We start from the raw sequence: 24,419 nt of genomic DNA on the forward strand, positions 1-24,419 counted from the left end.
TTGGAAATGCTACATATCCATGAGGAGGAAGGCAGAGCCACAATGTGGAAGGAGCCCGGGACCCTGGTGATGGAGGAAGCATGGTTCACCTCTGGACTGAGGTTATGGGAGGGGGGAAGGAGGGGGGATGGAGGGGGAGGGGGGGGAAGGAGGGGGGAGAGGGGGAGGGAGGGGGAGGAGGGGGGAGAAAGGGGGAGGGAGGGGGAGAGAGGGGGAGGGAGGGGGAGAGAGGGGGAGGGAGGGGGAAGGAGGGGGGAGAAAGGGGGGAGGGAGGGGGAGACATCAAAATTTGGATCTCGTTTAAACGGTTGGCTCCATTAACAGCCAGTTGAGGTTTAACTGATGTGCCCTATTGAGGCCTGCAGCCAAAAGCCACTCCAAAGAGCACCACTGTGTCTGAACAAGCTGCAGTGAGGGTAAAAGCAACACAGGCTCCACCCTTTTTATTGCCCAGAGGGTGTTGGAACTTATAAAATTTGAACTTCAGTTGAATGCTTGAGGGAGGAGAAAACCCAGGGTTTTCTCTGAGTGACAGGGATAATTTAAGGTTGGGCACCTCAACGTATTTTATTTATAGGAATGGCTGGCTGTAGGGAGGCTGCAGCTGTGATTGGTAGAAGCAGCTGTCACTTACATAAGCCTGGGTGTTTGGGACTATGTGCTTTGACAGTGTTCATGGTTGTCCGTGTTTGGATGGGATTACTCAGCATGGCCATGGGGTGGCCTTGTCTGATGCTGATGTTCTGGGCAACTGCTCATGTTCAACAGGAAAGCACAGTCCTAACTGTGGGTGCCAGGCGGCTTTTCTCCTCCTGACCTCTTGAACGAAGAATAAAATTCAGAGCCCTGGGATGGGGGATCCAGGTTCCATCCCCAGCATTGCAAAAACAAGACAAAAACAACAACAAAAACCAAACCAATCCACAGAGCTGGATGAGATCTCATGGGGGGCCATGGGTCCCACCTCACTTCCTGTGGCCGTCCCACTTTGTTGCTGCTGTCCAGGCACGCTGTTCCCCAATATCCATTGCTCTACAGCCATCAGCAAGCCCTTCTGTAGAGGGCCAGGCAGGTGGCAGTGGATCTGGCTGTGAGCGGTAGTGTGCCCACCCTGTTCCGGGGCGACAGACCCCTCATGTCATAGCAGACATGACGGAGCCTGTGCCATGCTCTGGCAGTAGAGCTGAATCACCAGTGGCATTTGGTGAGAGCCCCCCTGCCCTTCTCTCCATGCTGGATGGAATGAGTCGCTACAGGGAGGCGTTTGGACCTCGTGGATTTGGGCAAGAGTCTGGAGAGGTGGGAGACCTCGACAGGCCTAGGCTTCAGCTAGACGTATCTTTCCAAAGAACAGAAGCAATGGTACAGTCCATTCTGTGAGTTCTACTAGTGTGACTCTGAAACTCCTCTATGGAGAGGTGGCATCTTGTTCCCCCTCCCATGACACTGGGGGCAGCTCTGTGACTGCCCTGGTCTAGAGTGGGCCAGCTGTAACAGGTGTGGCATACAAGGCCTGTGCGAAACAATGCCTCTCACGTCTGCCCTGCTCTCTTGGCACATTCACTCCTGGAACCTGGCCATCATGCTTGAGAAAGTCCAAAGGGCCTGAGGAAGGCCTACGTGGAGAGGAAACCAGGCCCAGGCCAAGTCCCTTCCTGGCTAACAGAAAGCTCCAAGTTGCCTAAGACCGGGAGCTGTCTTGGAAGTGGACTCTCCACCCGGGTCAAGGCACCCCTGCTGACGCCACGTGTAGCAGCAATGAGCTGGCCAAGCTGCAGAGTTGAGAAGCACAGGGTTCAGGATGTTTGCAACGCAGCAACAGGTCGTTAGGTGGCAACAAGTTGTAAAATCAAGATTTTGTGATTAGAGCCACCTTTCTCACAAGCAAGAAATAAACTTCTATCTTGCTGAAGCTGTTTTTATTTCAGATCTCTGCTGTTTGGTTGTGTTAGCTTCCATTGCTGTGACAAAACACCTGAGAATAACAACTTCAAGGAGGAAAGACTTAATTTGGCTCCCAGTTTCAAAGGTTTCAGCCTGGGGTAACTTGGCTCTGTCGCTATGGGCCTTGCTGGCAGAAGGGCGAGGGGAAGGAAAGCCACCAGATCATGGCAGCCAGGAAGCAGAGAGGGTGGGGTGTGCTGGGGACAAGATATAACCCCCCCCAGAACCCACTCCCTTCAACTAGGTCCCACCTCCTGCAGTTTCCACCCCTCCCCCAATAAAGCAAACAAATTCTGGATTTGTCAGCGGATCAATCCATTGATGAGGTCAGAGCCCTCAAGATCCAATCACCTTCCTGAAGGCCCGACTCTGGACGCTGCTGCACTGGGGACCAAGCCTTCAAGACACGAGCCCCTGGGAGACGTTCCATATCCAAGCCATAATACTGGCCACGCCTCTTAACGAATGTGCCACCTCAGGGCCTCTTCTGCCATGTTCCCTTCCTCATCAGAAAGCCTGCCCTGAGCCCCCTGCATAAAATAGTGCCCTCATCTGCAGCTCCTTTGCTGTTCTCTCTTTCTCTGTAGCCCGCATCACCACCTGCCATTATGCCGTCTATTTCTCTGTGTGTTTCTTCAGTGCTCGTGTCCTTTGCTCGAACACAAGGTGCCAGAAGACCGGAATTGGTCTGTCCTACTGACTACAGTCCCCGGCAGCAGCCTGGCATGTAGCAGTGCTCAGTAAACCTTGGCGGAATGATCCCAACACTCCGGACTCTCAGATCCTAATCTTCCTCTCACACGCTCATCCCCTGGGACAGTGATTTGTGATCCCGTGAGACTCGATGCCCTGTTTATTTACTTATTTGGGGGAATTGAACCCAGGGCCTTGCATATGGCATGCACTCTGCCACTGAGTTACACCCTCAGTCCTCAACACCCTCTTTATACCAAATAGACCATAATGTCTCCTTTTCTCTCCTGAAATAGTTTAAATACCCAATATAAGCTATGGATTCACTTGCTTCTAGCCTGCATGGTTTCTAGGAGAGGATGCATGTAATTCTAAGGCATCCTGTCTGCCCTCCTCCCTTCTTTTTTGTGGTGCTGGGGACTGATCCCAAGGTCTCGTGAAGGTTAGGTACGTGCCCTACCACTAAGCTATATCTCCAACCCCTCAAAAAATTTTTTTTCTTCATCTTCAATTTTCTGAGCTTTCAATATGATATGCCAAGATTTGGTTATGTTTTGTTTGCATTTTTAAAAATTTATTTATTTATCCCAATTTGTTATATATGACAGTAGAATGCATTGGAATTCATATTACAAATATACAGCACAGTTTTTCATATCTCTGGCTGTACGCAAAGTATATTCACACCATTCATGACTTCATACAAGTTCTTAAGGTAATGATGTCCATCTCACTCCAACATATTTTTGACACTCCTTGCCCCCTTCTTTCCTTGCCCTCCCCTCTGCCCTATCTAAGTTAATCTAATCCTCCCATGCTCCCCCTCCCTATCCCACTATGAATCAACCAACCCTCTTATATCAGAGAAAACATTTGGCATTTGTTTTTTTGGGATTGGCTAACTTCAGTTAGCATCATATTCTCCCACTCCATCCATTTACCTGCAAATGCCATAATTTTATTCTCTTTTATTGCTGAGTAATATTCCATTGTGTATGTATATGTATACCACAATTTCTTTATCCAGTTATCCACTGAAGGGCATCTAGGTTGGTTCCACAGTTTAGCTATTGTGAATTGTGCTGCTATAAACATTGATGTGGCTGTGTCCCTATAGTATGCTGTTTTTAAGTCCTTTGGGTATAAACCGAGGAATGGGATAGCTGGGTCAAATAGTGGTTCCATTCCCAGGTTTCCAAGGAATCTCCACACTGCTTTCAGATTGGCTGCACCAACTTGCCGTCCCACCAACAGTGTATGAGTGTGCCTTTTCCCCACATCCTCACCAACACTTATTGTTGTTTGTATTGTTTGCATTTTTCCTGCCTAGTGTTCTGAGAGGTTCCTAGATCTTGGTGTCTGATGTTAACTTGGGAAAACGTCTCAATCATTATTGCTGCAAGTATTGCTTCTGCTCCTTTCTCTTTTCCTTCTCCTCTGGCATTCCCCTTATATGCATGTTACACCTTTCCTACTTGTCTCCCAGTTCTTGAATATTCTATTCTGTTTTCTTTTTTATCCCCAGTGATTTTTCTCTTTGCTTTTCCATTTTCAATATTTCTGCTGTCATATCCTCAAGCTGAGAGGGTCTTTCCTCAGCTGCACCCAGGCTACTGAGGTAAGTAAATTATTCCTACATTATTCCTATTCATTTTGTTTTTTGAACCTGAGCATTTCTGTTGGATCTTCCCATTCCTCTACTTGTCTGTTCCTGCACATTGTCTTTCTTTTCCTTTTTCCCCTGGAGCCCTTAGCATATCAGTCGTGATTGTTTGCAGCGCCTGGTCTAGCTTCTCAGGAGGGCAGGTCTTGTCAAGAAAATCAGAAGGGCTGGGGGTGTAGCTCGGGGGGTAGAGAATACTCGGGCATATGTCAAAATTGTTACTTCTCCCCCTGCCAGAAGTAGGAGATTTCCCTCCAGTGTTCACGGTGGGGAACGGCAGGGCTCCGGGAGGCAGGGCTCACGATGCTGCTTCCCTTTAAACTTTTAAGTCTTAGACTTGCGCACACTGAGCCCCTAGAAATCCATCCATTTCAGCTCAGGGCCCGCTCCCAGGTCCAGGTTCTGGGAGTTTCTACTCCAGGAAATTGGGTTTCTGTGCATCTATTTGCCTGTCTTTCTCTCCAATTCTAGGGCAGCAATTTGTCCTGTGACCTCAGTTCTCTGGTGGATCTAAGAGGGGTATGCTGGTTCTTCAGTCGGTTCAGATTTTAACTTGTTAGGATGATTAAGTTGCCCAGGCTGGCCTCAAACTTGCAATCCACCTGCCTCAGCCTCCTAAGTGGCTGGGATCCCAGGCGAGCACCACTGTACCCAGCCAAAAATGGATATTTTGGTATGAAAGTGCTCAGGCTTGCCCACACCCACACTAGAAGGTTCCATAAGGAGACCATAAAGAAATAAGTTCAGGGCTGGGCTGTAGCTCAGGGTAGAGGGCTGGCCTAGCATCTTGGCATGCACAAGGCCTTGGTTCCATTCCCAACACAACACATAAAAAAAACTGGCAAGACTTGAGCAACTTGCCAGTCCCTTCCATGGGCAGCCATTTCTGCCTTTCAGAGCATTTTCAAGTACTTAAGAGGAGCCACCCGTCCACAGGTGGGTCTCCGTTCTCTGTCCATCAACTTCTCCCAAGCATCTCCTCTGGCCAGGCCCTGGCATCGTGCTGAGATTACAGCAGGGACCTGGTCCAGAAGACCTTGCCACACAGGGGAGCTGGAAATGCCCCTCAGTGTTTCTCCACTCACCCAGCAAGTACTTCCTGACCAGGGCGGGCGTGTGTGACGGCTCCAGCCCTCTGCCCCAGAGGCAACAGTGAAGTCCTAATCCTCAGTACCTAAGAATGGGACCTTGTTGGGAGCTGCCACATGGAACCGAGCGCCCTCAGCCCTGAGCCACGAGTGTGGGGGTGTGGCGAGCCAGCCCAGCTGTGTGTGAACCAGGGGCGCTGAGCGCACAGGGTGGGCTGGACCCACGCTGCCTCTCTGCTTGGGCGGGTGCCTTTTCGCTGGCTCTGCCCGTGATCCCACACAGCACATGAGATGGGCGTGGCCTCCCTAGATGTCCGTCAATCTGCTGACAGGGGACATCCTGAAGCTAGACTCAACCGGCTGAAGCCTGACCCCTGGCCTCATTGAATGGCTTCTCCCCCACAAGAGGGCTCAGGGCGGCTCCTCGCTCTTTCTTGCCTGCCTTGCCCCCTGTGGGAGCTGCGGCTGAGGAGCCGTCACTCCCACCAAAGAAAAGGTACTTTCTGTGTCTGTGTCTTGGATGACCCTGACGGGTTCAGTTGGGTGATGCAACAGGATCTTACTTGGAAATGGGATCTTTGTGGATGAATCAATTCAAGACAAGGTCAAATTGGTTTAGGGTGGATCTTAATCCACCTGGTGTCCTTATAAGATGGGCAGGAGAGACACAGGCACACAGGAAAATGGCGCGGGAAGACGGCCGAAGTGAAAGATGCATCTACTAGCCAGGGACGCCAGGGATTGCTGAGGAAGCCAGAAGCTCAGGGAGGGGTGTGGGAGAGATCCTCCGCCGGAACCGCACAGAAAGGACGCCCGTTGATCCCTTGACTTTGGGCTCATAACCTCCAGTACCACTGGGGAATAAATTTTAGTTGTTTAAAGCTACCCACTTTAGAAAGCTGCTACTTTGTTAGGACAGCCCCAGGACATTAGTGCCAGGTCACTAGAGGGCTGAGTCCCAAAGGAAGAGAAAAGATGTACTAGGTCAAAAGAATGGCAGGTGCAGGGGCTGGGGGCGGACGGGAGCCGGTGGACTCAGGAACTGAGGTCACTGTGGAGCTCATCCTGTTGACTTGGTTCCTGTGAGAACCCTGCAGGATGCCTGGGGCTGACCACCTGTGCTCTGGAGCAACACAGATTGTTATCCTTCCAGGAGGGACATTCCCTATGTCACATCAGGGGAGAGTGGGTGTTGGGTGCTTCAGCCTCAGAACACTCAGCTAAAGGATGAGAGGCCTGAGGCCAGGTCTGAGTCCAGAGACAGTGGAGGTAGGTATTGTGACCACTGTGTGTTCTAGGGGGACCAACTGTCAGTTTGCCTTTTAAAGTCAGTTTCCTTATCTATCAAATAAATACAAATAGTTCAAGGAAAGCACTTTACCTACTCGTGGACTCACAGAGACGCCCAGTAGATGATGGACGCTACTTATAGAGTGGGTGCTTCTTTTTTTATTGAAGTTCTGGGGATGGAAGCCAGGGCCTTGTGCATGCTAGATCCCCGAGCTCAGTGGGTACTTTATATGAATACTCGTTAAATCAATATAACAGGGTACAGGGGGCTCAAGGTATGTGAATTCACACTGCACCTTGGCTGGTCAACTTCTCCATCAGTTACAAAAGGGCTATTTAGAACTGGGGACTTGGGGTGTAGCTCAGTGGTAGAACTTGCCTAGCATGGACAGACAAATCCTTGGGTTCAGTCCCCAGTACTGAAAAAAAAAAAAAAGGCAAAAAAGGCATAGATCTGAAAGCCCATGGTACTTTGAGAGGACCATAAAAATGTCTTAATTTTAATTTCTTTTAAAATGTAAGAAAAGATAATAATTAATGTGGGATAATGAATTCAGTCTGGATGCTTCTTTCTAGAAACATGGGTGTCAAACATAACTCTTGCATTCTTTTTACAGAGAATGGGACTTCCGAAGGCAACAGTGACTAAGGCCCGTGAGAGTGGTAATCTGGCATTGAACACAGGTAAATCTGTGTGTGGTTGGGACTTCGTGTGCAAATATGAGTGTCTACACTTGAGCATCTCTCTGTGCACATCTGTTGTGTCTGTGAACGTGTGAGTGTAGTGGGGGCAGTTTCTAGGAACCTTAAAGGGAGGGGGTCTTGAGGGTCTGAGCCAAGGCCACACCGCGCCCCTCCCTCGCCCCTCCCTCTCCCAGGTGTCTGGGAGGTGCCCTGGGGCGGCTCGGAGACTTGTTGTTCCTGAAGCGGCCAGCAGGGGGCGCGCGGACTCGCCTGGTCCTGACCGGGCTAGGTGGTCCCGGGGCTCTGAGTTTGGGCACAGGTCAACCTGGGTGCCCTTTAGGGACTGTCGTCTCACTCTACAGAGGAGGCCCGGCGCAGCGTGGGCGCTTGTACAGGCTCAGTGGGGGACGCAGGGCTGCTGGCTTCCTAGTCCACAGTTCTCCGGTGACTGGGGACCTGCCTCGGGATTCACTCCTGGGCACCAGGGGCTGTGGCCAGGGCCTCCTCCTACTTGCTCTGAGACAGCCTTTCCCAGGCCACGTCCACCTCCTACTCCCCAAGCCTCCCCTCTTCCCAGGGCTCCCCTAGTCAGTCCTCCAACGCCGAGGACCTAAGGGTAAAGACGATGGCCTTCTATTTACTCTGAGCGCCTTACAGGTCCCAGCCCTTTCAATTTTTTTTCTTTTTCAATTTTTAAAAATTCTGGTAAGATGCAGGTCATATAAAAATTTTCACCATTTCTAAGTGGACGGTTGACGATATTAAACTCTCACATTGTTGGGAACCATCACTGCCATTCTCCTCCCTGAGCCTGTTTCATCCTGTAAAACTGCAACTCTGTGCCCATTAAACAATAATGTCCCTTTCCCCATCCACCAGCCTGTTTTCAGCCTGTTCCCTCCCTCCCTCCCTCCATCCATTCCTTCCTTCCTTCCTTCCAGGGGCACTTTGCCACTAAGCCACATCCCCAGCCCTTTCTATTTTTTTATTTTGAGACAGGGTCTTACTAAGTTGCCAAGGCTGGTCTCAAACTTGAGGTCCTCCTGCCTCAGCTTCCCAAGTGGCTGGGATTACAGACATGCACCATGGAACCTGGCTGGGTGCATCACTTTTAACCCCAGGAAAAAGATTCCATCCAGAAGCTGAGTCACATACCCAAAGCCAAAGATGACAAGAGCCAGGATTTGAACTCAGAACTCTGATTTCAAAGCCTGTACTTACTGCCACTGTGGAGCATGGGAGACTTGGAGCAGTGACATGGTGGCTGCTCCTCATTCTGAGGGCACCAAAGATGCAGAGACTGATGGATGCTCCGTGGAAAATGGGGGAATGCAGTCTGGTCAGGCACGTTTTATGGGTGAGGATACTGATAACTGGGGAAGGGGTAATGACCCACCAGGTTGCTACTGGGGCCAGCTCACCTGAGTCCCAGGCTGGGTATTTTTCTGTTCCTAGCAGGCTGGGTCTTCCACCTGGCACAGAGTAACTGGTCAATAAACTCACTGAATGAGAGAAGGAATGTCTCCTGTCACCCAGAGTGAGTTGTCACAGACTCTACCCTACTGCTCCACACCTGACGGGGGGCCAGCCACACGGGGCACACACCTTAGCACCTTAGTACCTCAGCAAAGACTGCACTGGTCATGTGCTACTCCCACAGCCACCACCATGTGTAAAAGTGTGAATTCTCCTATTGTTTAATGAGTGCATGATCTAATGAAGGAAACCAAAAGCAACCCGGCCAAGTCAGTACAGATGAGCCTTAACAGACAAAGGATTCTGGGCTGGGGCTGGGGCTGGTTGCTAGAGCATGTGTGAGGCCCTGCTCTTCCTCAGCACCATATGTAAATAAATAAGATAAAGGTACTCTGTTCACCTACAACTAAAACAAAGGATTCCTACAAATCTAACAAAAGGCCCACGTTTCAATAGAAAAGCAAAAGTAGTCGAAAGATAGAATTGGAGGTGGGTGTGGTGTTGTACATCTGTGATCCCAGCATCTCAGAAGCTAAGGCAGGAGGATTGCAAGATTAAGGCCGGCCTCAGCAACTTTGTGAGACCCTGTCTTAAAGTGAAAAATAAAAAGGACCTAGGTTAGAGGTAAGCATCCCTAATTTCTAGTGTGTGTGTGTGTGTGTGTGTGTGTGTGTGTGTGTGTATAATTTCCCTATATATATTTATGGGAAATTAACCCACAACAAAGAGAACTTTGCAGCTGGGCATATAACTCAGGAGTAGAACACTTGCCTAGTATGTGTTCCAGGTCCAGACCCACCAAAAACTTGCTTGAGGTTACTCATAATTAATTAAATGTAAACTAAAATGAAACTATTGTTTTGCCTCAGATAAGTGAAGAATGAGTTTGAAACCCACCCAATTGGTGTTATAAGGCACTGGAAAGCCATAATACATGATTTGAAAACATGGATTCAAGGGGCTGGGGATATAGCTCAGTTGGTAGAGTGTTGCCTCCCATGCAGAAGGCCCTGGGTTCAATCCCCAGCACCACAATAAAGAAAAAAAAAATCGGGTTCAAGTGCTCATTGGTATCAGTTTTGGAAGGCAAAGTAATAACACACATTACTCTTTAACGCAATGCAGTGCCTCCTCTCCTGGAAATGGATCTTACGGGAATATTCTACCTACACACATAGCCACACACCTGGACCATCAGATGATCCCAGTGTCCCTGAGTATGGCTCAGTATCACCGTACAGTTGTCCCCATCGCACACTATCATGCAGCTGCAAAAAGGAGCGTGCTGCTCTTGGCATTCTGCCAGAGAACATATTCAGGTTATCTGGAAAAGGCAGGCTGGTTCCACGCTGACCACGTTTCTTGGCCTGGCCACCCTTCTGCCTTTGTGGGCCTGTTCCCTCCTTGGACAATCCCTTTCTGTGGGCTGTCACAGGGTTTCGTCACCAGGTGGCAGGAGGTGAGACAAGCCATGCTTTGCTGCCTGTCCATGAAGTGGCCAGCACTCGTGGTGACCCATCAGCAACTGACTCTGCAGGAGGGGACTTGGTGGGTGACTGATGACCTGCACTGAGCCATCATTTCCCTTCTGATCAGGGATGAGAACTAGCTGCAAAGTTGGTGTTTCTTGGTTACTCATAGTTAATATGACATGGCTGCTGACATGGCAACCGTGACCTTGAGGGACTGGGTTGTTTAACTAAACCCTGGTCCCCAAAGCTCATCTGCATCAGACTTATACAAAGTGAGGAGGACTGCTTGACTGTGTTTATAGGTTTGTGCACAAGGATATCTCAGCAGACATCACCAGGCTGGGTGCAGTGGCGCCTGCCTGTAATTCCAGCTATTCGGGAGGCTGAGGCAGGAGGATCACAAGTTCGAGGCCAGCCTGGGAAACTTAGTGAGACCCTGTCTCATAATTAAATAAGAAGGCTAGGGATGTGGCTTGGTGGCAAGGCACCCCTGGGTTCAATCCCCAGTACCACGGGATTCCGAGCTGCCTGATGCTGGGGTGGAAGAAAGAATGAGAGCCCACACAGACCCGGGGATCTGGGACCTGTCGGTATAATTGCTTTGCGGCAATAGTGGCACAACTCTGTAAATTTACTAAAAATCATGGAATTGTATGCTGAAAACAAGAGGACTTTATGGTATATCAAATGTAACTTAATGAAGCTGCTAATAACAAGTGAGGGGGCTCTGAATCACAGACCTTGGAGAGAAGGCATTTATGTGCTGTGTGACTTCTGGCCAATTACTAGACCTTTCTGAGAATCAATTCTGAAGTGAGAATAATGACAGCACCTGCCTCACAGGACTGGAGTGAGACATGATGAGTTGACACACAAAAAGCACTTATCATGCTTCCTGGCCAATACTCCGTGTCCCACAAACGTCATGACTGTTATGGGTATTAGTCAAAAATAAATCAGTGGGAGAAGTGCTGCAAAGGAGGCAGCCAGGGGCTCGAGGCCCAGTCACGCAGGGCAGTGGGCCAGAGTTGTCCCGGGTGACCTTCAGGACGCCTTCCAACACAGCTTCCCAGGCCTCTGTCGGCCAGGGGCCAGCGCCCTCCCCCGTGGGACACACCTCCATCAGCCTGGGCAGCTAACGCACCAGCCCGGACAGAGGCAGGTGGGTGACTCCAGGGTATCTGGAATGTTCAGTGCCCACGAACTGGGTGGTGACATGTACACCCTGCCCCCGCAGGGCCTGATGTCCAGGTGAGGTCAGCGCATTGACACAGGGTAAAGTGCAGGCCATCCCAGCCCGGCCTGTGAAGCGGCCTCAGGCAGACCCGCAGCCTCCACAGCCTCCTTTTCTGAATGTACAGATCCTCAGCTTTGGGAGCCACCTGGCCCTCCTGGGCTCAAGTCCTGCCCCCTGCCTGGCTGCCCTGTAGTCCCTGCCCCCAGCAGGCCCTGCACAGCTCCACCTCTTCTCTGAGGCCTCTGTGTCCACCCAGGCCCTCCTCTGAATTCAGGGAGCACCTGGTACCTGCCTGAGTCCTGAGCTATGTGCCCTGGTCCTCACTGAGGCCAAGCACAAAGGACATCTTCTTTCATTACTGAAAGTCTAGAGATCAGCAAAAGGGCCTGGGGCCACCATCCCCTCTGGCCTGTCCATTGTGTAATATGCCAGCAACTGTGTGTGACAAGATCTTGTGACCAGTCGGGTCAGATGCTCATCATCTAGGTCACCTGCAGTGAAAGACACCTACCAGCTGGGACACCCATCAAAGCCTGTACTAACCACCCCTAAAGAGGTTTCTGGAAAGACAGACTTTGGGCAAGGGTCCTTCATCCTCTGGCTGAGCCTGCTTTTTTCCTCCCTTGGTACCAGGGATTGAACCCAGGGGTGCTTAACCACTGAGCCACACCCAGCCCTTTTTTATGTTTTATCTAGAGACAGGGTCTCCCTGAGTTGCTTAGGGCCTTGCTAAGTGGCTGAGGCTGGCTTCGAACTCACGCTCCTCCTGCCTCAGCCTCTGGAGTCACTGGGATCACAGGCGAGAGCCACTATGCCCAGCTGAGCCTGCTTTCTGAGTAAAGTTTACCTTCCCTGCTAAAACGCCTTTTCTCTACTTAATTGTCCCATAACAAGGTGAGCGGCGGGACTGGGTGCAGCTATAGCGCCCCAACCTATAAAGAAGGTTTTATTGTCCCTATTTTGTTCCGGAGCAGAACAAAAAAAACCTCACTCAGCCCAGAGCACCGAGCTGGGCCCATGCTGCTCTTCATTTCTTTCTAAAGTCCAAACTCTCACCCCAGACCCCTTTCTAAGGAGGTGAGCGCAGCCACCACTATTAGCTCCCCTTCTTACAGGAGACCACCAGCCCCTCAGGGACAGGGCCATCCCTTGTCCAGCTTCCACTCTGCAGGACAGACAGGCTGGCCTCCCACCACCTACATCAAGGAGGACAAGTAGGACCTTGGTTCTGGACTCCTCTACAGCGCAACCTGGTGTTTGGGTGAGGCGGCTTTTCACAGGCCGCTATCTGAGGCACTGAAGGATGCCAGGTGACTCCCAGTCGCTGAGACAATGCAGTGCCTCTATAGAAGGGGGCAGGACAGGTCTATTCCAGGACTGAAGCTTTAGTGTGGGAAAAAATGGCCCCAGCTCACTATGAACTAGCCCTGGGATGACAATGCAGTAACCAGGCCTGGGATTAGAGTTCTGAGGTAGAGAGCCTACCTCGCACGTGCAATCCCTAGCACTAAATGAGGGAAAGAAAAAAAATAAAATAAAAAGCTGAGCTGGGTTCGGTGGTGCACACCTGCAATTCCAGTGACTCAGGAGGCTGAGGCAGGAGGATTGCAAGTTTGAAGCCAGCCTCAGCAACTTAGGGAGGCCCTGAGCAACTTAGTGGGACTTTGTCTTAAAATAGTGGGGTATAACTCAGCGGTAAAATGCCTCTGGGTTCAATCCCCAGTACCAAAACAAAACAACAAAAAATTAAACCTATAACCTTTCTAAGAACATTTGTTTAATGACACAAGAAAGTCTCTTATGAGATAGTAAATCCAGATTTTTTTCTTGTTTTCTTTTTTTGGATCAATAAGAGTTCCCAAAGACAAATGTTTGGTAAAAACCTGTTGAGTCAATTGTTCACCCCTAAGGAAAGGACAGCCTGGGGGGATCTGAGCAGTACAGTGACAGGCCTGGTTCCCTTGACTTGGGAATTGGAGCACAGAGAAATAGATTCTGAGGCTCAGACTGCAGGTTCCTAGCCCACAGGGGACTGGCGGGGACTCCAGTGAGACAAACAGCAGGCCTCCCACCCTTTATTCCCTTTGATCCAAAATCAAAATCTCACTCCCAAGGGTAGGTTCATACATGATGGAGCCTGGCGGGAATCTTTGAGAAGGGCCCATCCGTTTTCTAGGGGGAGAAATGAGGCTCAGAGCAGGGAAAGGACTTACCCAGAGTCCCAGAAAAGCACAGGAGGTCCCCAGCTGGAAGTTCAAAGCTCCCAGCTCTGCAGGAATGACGCAGAGGGATGTACCCTTGGAGATTTTTCAGGGAGCTGGCAGTGCCCTCCAGGAGTGGAATGTGGCCCAGGTCTATTAGGACAGGTATGGCAGGGACGCCCTGTCCTGCTACAGCTGGAGTAATTTAGCCTGATGGCTGCAGAAGCAGGGGTCAAGCCTGCTCCTGGCCATCTAGGTGTCCTGGCACACGTGCCATCTGAGAACCCGGGCAGCTGGAGACAGTCAGGACAGAGGAACCTCCAATCCTGAGACTGGACACCTTGATTTGCGTCAGCAAGGAAGGCTGCTCTGGGGACTGGCAGAGATGGGGGTGGGGGAAGCAGGGTGAAGAACTTCCTTAGTGCCTTTAGCTGTCCTGTGCTCCTCTGTCGCCCCACCTGGATTAGAAAGTCAGGAGCCAGCCCTTGGGAGGTTTGGGAGATTGAGGGTGGGAAATCACTGTTCTAAGGAAAAAGATGAGTCACGCAGGAGCCAGATGGCATCCTCTGACCTGCCTCCTGCCAGTTTCTGACAGCCCCTTGGTAACCCTGAGGCAGGGCAGGGGATGAGCCCTGTGAGCTCCTGTGTCTCCAGCCTCCTCGGTACCCCTTCCAGACATTCCAAACACTTTCTGTTGCAAATTAAGTCACCTCCCTTGGGAGCCTTCTCTGACTTTAGCTAGGGTAGCTAGGTGCAGCCCCCTCCTCTGTGAACCCAAGGACCTCTACGCACCATGAGCTGCCAGGTTGCCCTTGTAGACTCACAGGATAGAAACTGAGCATGCACCCTGCTCTCACCTGACCTTCAGCCTCTGGCAGCTTGACAGGTGCGCAGTAGGTTCCAACACTTCAGTGCTGATGACCCCAGGGTACTGAGGGACACACTGAGGGGCCCACAGCCTCTCTTGGGGAAGAGGACAATGACCTGCTCTGGGAGTTCCCTTTAGGCAACCTTCTTTTTCTTTCTTTCTTCTTCTTCTTCTTCTTTTTTTTTTTTTTCATTTTCCCCAGTACTGGGGGTTGAACCCAGGGGTGTTCTATCATTAAGCTATGGCCTCGGCCCTTTTCATTGTTTTTGTGGGGTTTTTTAATTTTTATTTTAAGACCCGTGTCTTGCTAAGTTGCGCAAACTGGCCTTGAACTTTCAATCCTCCTGCTTCAGCTGTCCCAGTTGCTGGGATTACAGGCCTGTTCTCCATCCGCTTCGCTTGTTCTGGCAATAAGAAGCTACTGGATGCCCGTCCTGAGCCAGCCCCACATGATGACAGCAAAGCAGCTTCCCAGTAGGGAGCAGGACAAGAGGGATCACAGACCGGCACTACTGTAAAATCTTCCTGTGCTCCAGCCCAGCCTCTCTGCTTCCTGGCTGAGGTTGCTAAATTCCCTTCCCTCCCTGGGGCCCTTTCCTCCTGTATTAAAAGGGGAAAACAAGACCTCCCAGCAGGAGAGCTGAAACAAGGCCTTGGCTCCACAGGGGACCTCAGCACTTCATTTTGGATAATCAATTTGTGCAAAAGGTAGTAAGTGCTTCCCCCTTGCGGAGGTACCCAGGACCCTGTTCTGTGTGAAGCAACCAGTTAACAACTTGGACATCTCACAACCACATGCACACAAGGTGGGATGCAACCAGGGCTCCTGGGTGAGAAACTAGTCAACAACTTGTACATCTCATCAGACAACTGATGCACACACCTGGCAGACACTCACAATCACATCCACAGATCACCTAGAACACAAATCACAGTCCTGCTCAATGATGTTCTTCCTGTTCCTTCTGTGGACAGCAGGCTGTGCTCCGCACCGAGTCACTCCACAATGTGGTGAACAGTAGTTTTCAGGCTGTGCTTAAACCTTTGTTACTACACTTTGTAAAGCAGTAGTTTGCCATGAGCTACTCCATTCTGAATTTAAGGGCTCGGGTGGAATGACTCCACAACTTGTTTCTACAAGCAAACAAGTACCATCTGTCTGGCACCACTATAGGCACAAATTGATAAATAACTTATACATGCCAACATATCCATCTGAATCAAGGAGTACCTGGACATGTGGATATCCCAAATCATAACAGGAACATCAAACATTGGAGCGCATCAACCTTACCAGATGCAAACCCCTCATTTCAGACCAGTAAAAGAAGGAGCTCCCCAGGACTGGACATGGCAGCACCCTGACCCTGTCACCTGGTCACTTGTTACGAGCCTTGCCCAGGAAAACTGTTACAGAAACAATCATCAAAAACTCCATCAGCAGTGTGCAGTTTCTCTTGCGCATAATGACCATGCATATCCCACTCTAAGCTGGCATCTCAAGCTGACACTGTGAAACTGCCTCCTTCTGGACCTTGGTCTAGAATAAGTTGCTGTGCCTTGACAGCTCTGCACTCTGAACCAACAACAATGAATTCATATCTGCTCTCTGCCTTTGCTCTCAGTTCAGCCTCCTGAACCCCTGTGGTGGCCTTAACACTTTCTTGGCCTTTCTGTCACACACTCACATATACACACACATGTGTGTATATATACAATTTGTGTAAAGTGCGATATGTAACTTGAGTGTTCAGATATTAGAAATTAAGATTGGAATAAAAGAACCCATGATTACTCAGCTTATAACTACCAGGTCACCTACAAGTATCCCATAAACTGCCACTGATGAAAGTGGTGTAGCCTGTGAATTTATTGTTATTCAATGAATTCTGACATTGTGGAAAGATGCACACGGTGTTTCATCCATGTTAAAGGCACAGCACACCCCCAACGCTTTCATTTTTCATCCGAGGTATTTTGGAAGTAGCCCCATGTCAGTGCATATCAAACACTTCTCATCTGGATGGCTGCACAGCTTCCCAACGTGTGGATTATTGTTAACTGCTTGCTAACCCTACTTCGGCCCGGGAACTGTAAGGACCCAGAAGGATCCAAGGAGGGGGGACTTGGCATCCCAGGACTCGGTTCCCGCCCAGCTTTGCTTTGCTGACACTAGGGGCCCAAGTTCTCCGCTGCTCCGATCACGGAGGGGGACGTGATGAAAGAGGTGGCCCCAAAGCAGAGGTGCAGGCAGCACACGAAGTTAACCAGGGACTGTTCACACACAGAAGCGTCACACACACATCCAGCGCTCGGAAACCAAGCGCTCAAACACTTAACAAGTCTTCCTGGGCTCGACAACCGACCTCGGAGCGGCCACGCTCGAATAAACGACTCACCTCTGCTCAGGTCGCTTTGCTTCTTGACCCCAAGCTTAACACCAACGTCCCTGCTGTCCCTGCTCCTTTAAGGGGACCGAGCGCCGGTTAGGCTACTTCCGCCCGGAAGAAAGATGGCTGGGGTTGGGGTGACCCGAGGAGGGGCGTGAGGGACGGCGGAGCACCGGGGGCGGGTGAGGGCCGTGGTGACGTCACTTCTGGGGCAGCGGGGTAAGCGGTGAAGTGGGGAATGAAGAAGTGCCGGCGGCCGAGGGGCGCGGCGGCGGACGGCAAGGCTGGACGGCCAGGACGAGAGCTGCCTGATGGGGCCAGGGGCGCGAGCTGTCACCTTGGACGCCCACTCACACGCGCCACGGCGCGCGAGCCCCCTGCCAGCACCCCGAGCCCGCTGCGCGCTCTTACCCAGAGTTTCCGCCGGCTCCCCAGGTCCCCGCGTCATCCCCGGTCCCCGGATGCCCTCTGCGCACACGCTCCCCTTCCCGCGGCTGTCCTGGGCTGGGTTCCGCGGCGCGTCCTCTCCCCTCGGACGCTCGCTGCTCCTGGTCATGCGGGGACAGTGCCCTGACCTGGGGGCAGGATCCCTGGCTGGGCTCTTGGTACCGGTGTGGGCCGGGGTTCCCGGGATGACGAGCTCGGGGTCTGAGACCCCGGCCCCTGTCCTGCCCGGTGCATCCTGCATCCAGCGGGTCGGAAGAGCCACGTCTAGTGAGGTCGGGGCCTGGCCAGCGTCTAGGTGGGCAGAGACGCAGCGCTGTTGGTCCTGGGAGAGGGAGCACGGCTTGGGGGTGTGGGTTCTTGGTGAGTCTGCTATGGTGTTGGCCGCCCTTGCCCTTGGTTCCCGGCAGGAGTGAACCAAGACCCAGCTGGTCCTGGGTTGAGGCACTTATTGCCTTTTTTGGGAAGGAGTCATGGGTTTGGGGGTTGTGTGGTAATCTCTTCCTGAAGGGGACTGGGCTGGCAGCACAGGGTGGGTCTGGTGAGCCACGCTTCTCCTGGCACTTCTTCCCCTGCGTTCTGGTTCCAGCTCTGCCATGGGCAAGTGACTCTCCTTCCCACCGTCAGCCATGTCCCCATGCTTTCTGAGGAGTGTGGGACTGCACAGAGGGGCCTGGATGGCCTCTGAGTCTTGGTGGCTCTAGGTGCTTTACTGGCTGGCTTGGGTCACCTCTGTGGCCTTGCTGGGTTGCTTCCTGTCTCCCTGTGACTGTGTCTCACAGTGAATAGTACCTTTAACCCCTAAAATTAAACTTCACAGTGTTAGACCTTGCTTGGGTGGGGTCTGATGCTCTCTTTGCCTCTGTTCTCACAACACAGTGCCTGGAACAAGTAGGTGTGACAAATGCTTGTGACTCAAGTGAATGAACTGCTCAGAGTCTCCAGGAGCCCGTCATAGACCAGCCACTGGTACACCTCATCCGAGATGCAGAGCACGTCATGCTGCTGGCACAGCCTGGCCACCAGCTCCAGCTCCGCCTCGGAGAACACCTGCAGGGACCCAGGGGTGGCACAGGTCTGCAGCCAGTACCATGCCCAAATGCAAAGTCCTGCTCAGACAGAGGGCTTGTGGCCATGCTGGCTGCTGGGGGCTTTCCTGCACCATCCCATCACACCTCGGCTGCACCGACCCTGTGAGATGGTCCCTCAGGTTCCTATTTACAGTCGAGGAAATGCTGAGAGGCAAGTCACTGTCCCCACCAACCCACCCTTCACCTCCCTGAGATTCTTGCCCCTTTCTTTCCCTGCGACTCTGGCACCTCCATCCTCAGGTCATGGCGGGCAACCCTCCCACTCCACAGATGAAGAAACTGAGGCCCCGAGGAAGCTTGTCAGGAAGAGCCGGGACTTGAATGCAGGTGGAGGGTCCCTGAACAGAGCTGTCCCAGGTACCTTTCCCAGGGGGTTGTTGGGTGTGTTGAGGACCAGGGCTTTGGTCCGGGACGTGAACTTGCTGGCCAATTCTGTGGGGTCCAGCCGCCAGTTGCTGCTGGAATCCAGCTCCCCATCCTGGGTGGGGCTCTGCAAGAGGAGGTGGGAAGGGTGGCTATAGTTACCCCCTGACATTTAAGTCCCCTCCTTGGGCATCTGCCCCCTCCACCTCCTCCCTGGGGCTCTGGAGGCCACTACACCTCCCAGCCCACAGGACCTGGTCTCCTTCACTTGTGTCCTTTCTGTCCCATCTCCCTGGGCCCAGTCTCACCCAGTCCGTGGGTCCCTGGGCCCACCACACCCCACATGGCATCCTTACTGGCTTCAGGGACACAAACACAGGGCGACCCCCAGCCATCAATGTCATGGGCTCATAACAGTCAAAAAAAAGTTCACTGTGGTCAGCACTGCTCTGACCCCTCACCACACCCAGCCCGAGTCATGTCACCCACTTCATCTACCAGGGCCTGGAAGGCTGTGAACAGGGCCCCGTAGGTACCCACAGTCACCAGCACATTCTCAAGTGGGTCCAACTCCTGTCCCAGCAGCTTTCCAAAGAAACTCGCCAGGATCTTTGTCAGGGGTGGGTAACCCTGCAGGACAGCAGGGACAGTTCCCAGAGAAGGGAAATGAGCTGGCTGCAGTCACAAACAGATGAGGCAGAGGGGTAGGGCTTTATGTTGTGTCTTTTGAAGCCCCATGTAGCAGAAGATCAGATAATATGTTTGTGTGCTGAGGAGTTGTGTAAAACACTCAGTTTGAGTGACTGAAACCTGGTCTAGAACCCAAGAAACGAGTTATCCATGTGCAAGTACTCAAAAGGACAGTGTCTATATAACAGGTGACACCATGAGCAAAGTTAGACAAAAAATCATTGCAACCTATGAAAAAGAGGTATAGATATTTAATAACTATAGCTGGGCACTGTGGCACATTCCTGTAATCTCAGCAGCTTGGGAAGCTGAGGCAGGAGGATCGCATGTTCCAAACCAGCCTCAGCAAAAGCGAGACGCTAAGCAAATCAGTGAGACCCTGTCTCTAAATACAGAATAGGACTGGGAATATGGCTCAGTGGCCAAATGCCCCTGAGTTCAATCCCCAGTACACCTAAACCAAAAGAACTCTTCCAACTATAATGTAATAGTAAGAAATGTGGAAAGAGGGTCTGGGGCTGTAGCTCAGTGGCAGAGCACTTGCCTAGCATGTGTGAGGCACTGGGTTCGATCCTCAGCACCACATTAAAAAAAAATAAAGGCATGCTGTCCATCTACAACAACAACAACAACAACAACAAAAAACTGATATTAAAAAGAAGAAATGTGGAAAGAGAAACAATTTTTTAAAAAATGATTAAAGTATAACATGGATAATTTCTGAATTAGTAGATATGCCTATACGAGGGATTAGCAATCACTTTTTTTTTCTTTTAGGAAAACACCAACAAGCTCTTAAAGCCAGGTATATTGGGGCTGGGATGTGGCTCAAGTGGTAGCGCACTCGCCTGGCATGCGTGCGGCCCGGGTTCGATCCTCAGCACCACATACAAACAAAGATGTTGTGTCCGCCGAAAACTAAAAATTAAATATTAAAAATTCTCTCTCTCGGGCTGGGGATGTGGCTCAAGCGGTAGCGCGCTCGCCTGGCATGCGTGCGGCCCCGGTTTGATCCTCAGGACCACATACAAATAAAGATGTTGTGTCTGCCAAGAACTAAAATAATAAATATTAAAAAAAAAAATCTCTCTCTCTCTCTCTCTCTCTCTCTCTCTCTCTCTCTCTCTCTCCCCCCCCCACTCTCTCTCTCTCTCTCAAAAAAAAAAAAAAAGCCAGGTATTGTAGAGTGTGCCTATAATTTCAGCAATTTAGGAGACTGAGGAATGAGTTTTGAAAATTTGATTCCAGGTCAGACTCAGAAACTTGGGGAGAAAACTGTCTCAAAAAAAGGGGAATTTGGGAATGTAGCTCACCAGTAGCAGACTTCTGGATTCAATCCCTTTTCTTGAAAACAAACAAAAACGACTCTTACAAGGCAGCAACATGAAGACACACACCAAAATGAAAAATGAGGAAAGGAAGGGAAAATACAGATGCACACGAAAAGAATTGGGGCTGGGGATATAACAGCCGTGGAGCACTTCCCAAGCATGTGCGAGGCTGGATTCAGTCCCCAGCCCTGGAGGAAAGAAAGAAGAAGAAAATCAACATTAAAATATTGCTGTAATATTGCAGGAATACAAAATTAGCACTTTGTAAGATTTGTAATGTCAGTAGTTTGCAAGAGGGAGAGAAAAGTATCCTGTCCTTGGCCCAAGAATTTTCCAGGTAGCGCTGAGACTTGCTGATTAGCTGGTTATAAATTGTTCCCTCACGGGACAGCAAGTTCATTATGTCGATATACCACACTGTTAATGTTTATAGCCTTTGATTCACTAGTTTCACTTCTAGGAATTTATCTCAGAGAAAGGCACATGTATGAACAGACTTCCACACAGGGATAATCACCACGGCTTTGGTTACCACAGGGTGCTATCTGAAGCATCCAAGAGTGGAACGGGTGAAGTCAGTTCCGGCGCCTCTAGCCAACGCAGGAGTATGTCTGCAGCCATTAAAGAGTGAGGCTGTACTGACATGGAAAGGTGTCCATGATATACGCTGAGTGAAATCGACAAGTGGCAGAACATGTACAGTATAAGTCCACTTATGGGCTCTGGATGCCATCACACCAGATGGAAAAGTTCCCTCTAGTGATGCTGAGACACCAAGTTTAAGAACCACTGTTGGAATCCAAAGTTGGCACATAGTTACTATGTGGCCCTTCACAGAAGAGGCTTGGGTTTAGGGTCTAATGCATTCAGCAGCATGGCTTAGGGGTCACCTCCTCTAGGCAGCCTTCCCCTTGTCCCACTCTCCCAACCCAGGTTTCATGCCCTCCTACCTGCTCCCCTGTCCCACTTCCTCCACAGCACCTGCTTCCTGGTCTGCCTTCCCCACCAGGCCATGAGACACAGGGCCTGGGACAGAAGAGACCAGTAAACTCTGAGCCATGACTGGAATGAATTCCCTACTCTCTGCCCTACCTCGTGAACCTGCCACCTTCTTTGAGTCAGGAGAGAGCCCCTGGCCTTGCTCAGCTTGCCAGGTTCTTCCCTCTGGGCTTTCGAGGTTGTGACCACATTAGGTCTTCCAGCACGTTTCCTGGCATATAACTCCCCAAATCCTTGGACTCCCCAGAGGGATAAGACTGCCTTTTCTATGCTAATGGGATGACTGGTGCTTGGGACCCATAGATGGGCTAGAGGGGTCTGTTTTCCAGGGGATCAAATCATGACTTAGAGTTGGAACTTTTGGTCCACCCTTGCATCTACAGGGAGGGAAGAGGAACTAAAGATTGAGTTGATGGCTCAGTGGTAGAGCGCTCGCCTAGTGCGTGTGAGGCCCTGGGTTCGATTCTCAGCACTACATAAAAATAAATGAGTAAAATAAAGGTATTATGTCCAACTACAAAAATATAAATAATAAAAAAAAAGATTGAGTTGATAAACAGTAGCCATTTTCCTTATTGAAGCTTCCAGAAGAATCATCTGCAGTACTGCTTGGGGTACAGGGTTGGGGTTCCCCTTGGATCTAGCGTCACAGGAGTGTTCTGAACTGTGTGTATCAGAAGAGAAACTGAATTGTTTTATCCTGTCTGTATTCTTACAGAGCTGGACTTTACCTTTTCTGCAGAGGGCCATGTGGCTGCCCAGCTCATCTTACAAGAGGACAAGGGGAGCAGCCTGAAGTTCTAGGTCTGGAAGCCCAGGGTAGAGGACAGCCAGGTGAGGTGAGGCCTTGGTCCTGGCTGTCTCCTCTTAACATGGAGTATTGAAGAAGGGTGTGCAAAGTTTTTCTTTTTTTTGGTACCAGGGATTGAACTCAGGGGCACTCGACCATTAAGCCACATCCCCAGCCCTATTTTGTATTTATTTAAAATGAGACAGGGTCTCATTGAGTTGCTTAGTGCCTGAGCAACTGAGGCTGGCTTTGAACTTGTGATCCTCTTGCCTCAGCCTCCCAAGCTACTGGAATTACAGGAATGTGCCACCACACCGGCTAAAATTTTTGTGAAACACAAAATTCTGGGCATTAGGGTAGTCTGAAAGAAAAAGTAGTCCTGCTTTTTGTAAATATAAAAGCCAACACTACATGTATATGAAGTATAGAGGTATCTGTCCTGTCCAGTGTGGAGGGAGGAAGTGAGGATGACTAAATCTTTCTTACTCATCCTGCCTTGTGTCCTTGTATCACTACTAACAATGAACTCAATTCTTTCCTATTTGAAACAAGATTAAAAAAAACATTAACTTCTGTACACAGGTCTGGGACAGTACTGCCTGCATCTTACTTTCTTACCTGATTCTCTTTGCACCAAGTCCCTCACCCTCCCTGGGGGACTGGTTCCAGCCCTTGGTCTAGATATAAAATTGCAGAAGTAATAGCTTTTTGGGGGGAGGTACTGGGAATTGAACCCAGGGGTGCTTTACCACTGAGCCACATCCCTAGCTGCTTTTATTTTTTTGAGACAGGCCGTCACTAAGTTGCTCAGGCTGGACTGGAACTTTCGATCCTCCTACTTTAGCCCTCTGAGCTGCTGGGATTATAGGCTGTGGCACTGCAACTGGCAAGAATAGCTTTTGCAAGGAACCTGCACACATCATCCCATGTTATCTATTAATCTATCTATCTTTATTTGTTTATTTATTTAAATTCACCAGGGATTGAACCCAGGGGAGCTTTGCCATTGAGCTACATCCCAACCCCACTTTATATTTGATTTAGAGACAGGGTATTAGGGCTGAGTTGCTTAGCCCTCGCTAACCTGCTGAGGTTGGCTTTGAACTCACAATCCTGTTGCCTCAGCATCCTGAGCCGCTGGGATTACAGGAGTGTGTCACCATGCCTGGCCCATCCTGTATATTTTAAATCATTTCTAGATGATGGCCACCAGTCGTTTGGCCATAGAGAGTTGGGGACAGAGCAAGTGAGGGTCAGCATCACAATCTTCCAGGTGCAGTCGTTGTGGAGAGATCTTTCTGGCCACAGCCGTGTCCTCCTTTCTGGAGGACCTGGGCTCCCAGGTGGCCAGGCAGCTCCACCTTCTCCCTTCTGTCCCTCCTACCTTCTGGGAAGGCTTCTCTGCCCTCCCCCAGCCCCAGGTTCCCCGTCTGCAGAGGCTGCCTGGGCCACCCATGGAGCCCTGGCTCTCCCAGGTCCCAAGGCAGAGGCCTCATGCAGCCAGGTTAGTTTGACCCAGGAGGGGCCGAGGCTGAGGAGGGCGGGAGGTTGGGAGGACAGCAGCATCACAGGGGTTTTGCTGAGCTCTTCCAGCTAATTCCCAGAAGGACCTGCCCGGGCCCATTTCACAGATGAGCCAACAGAGGGGGTGGGGGGAGTGATGTGTTCAGGGTCACACCTGACTGCCCTGTTTGACCCCAGGCCA

The 24,419-nt window shown here is 50.8% G+C and overlaps 1 protein-coding gene and 1 long non-coding RNA gene across 13 annotated transcripts in view; one reads left to right on the forward strand and one right to left on the reverse strand.

Moving 5' to 3' along the window:
* Kyat1 (kynurenine aminotransferase 1) overlaps nt 1-17,105 on the reverse strand; it is a 31,168-nt gene extending 14,063 nt beyond the window's left edge. For 2 of the 7 annotated variants that reach the window (XM_071601016.1, XM_071601021.1), the window contains exon 1: nt 8,584-8,670. In XM_071601016.1, the coding sequence (XP_071457117.1) occupies nt 8,584-8,599 (16 nt within the window). In that variant the 5' untranslated portion in view covers nt 8,600-8,670. Of the gene's footprint in view, nt 1-8,583; nt 8,671-17,015 lie in introns of those variants that run through there. The other 5 variants (XM_071601020.1, XM_071601019.1, XM_071601022.1 and 2 more) reach the window with 5 other exon arrangements.
* A 4-nt stretch (nt 17,106-17,109) lies between these two features.
* LOC139701626 (uncharacterized) lies at nt 17,110-20,671 on the forward strand. Of its 6 annotated transcripts, none has more exons than XR_011704173.1 (4): nt 17,110-17,188; nt 18,330-18,692; nt 18,782-18,898; nt 20,372-20,671. It is a non-coding gene; the product is annotated as an uncharacterized lncRNA (long non-coding RNA). The 6 variants fall into 6 exon arrangements; XR_011704170.1 differs by having other exon boundaries at nt 17,143-17,225; nt 20,372-20,670; XR_011704171.1 differs by lacking the exon at nt 17,110-17,188 and adding an exon at nt 17,232-17,441 and having other exon boundaries at nt 20,372-20,670.
* The last annotated feature ends 3,748 nt before the right edge of the window (nt 20,672-24,419 follow it).

This window comes from Marmota flaviventris, chromosome 13 (assembly GCF_047511675.1).
Source record: "Marmota flaviventris isolate mMarFla1 chromosome 13, mMarFla1.hap1, whole genome shotgun sequence".
Classification (NCBI taxonomy): domain Eukaryota; kingdom Metazoa; phylum Chordata; class Mammalia; order Rodentia; family Sciuridae; genus Marmota; species Marmota flaviventris.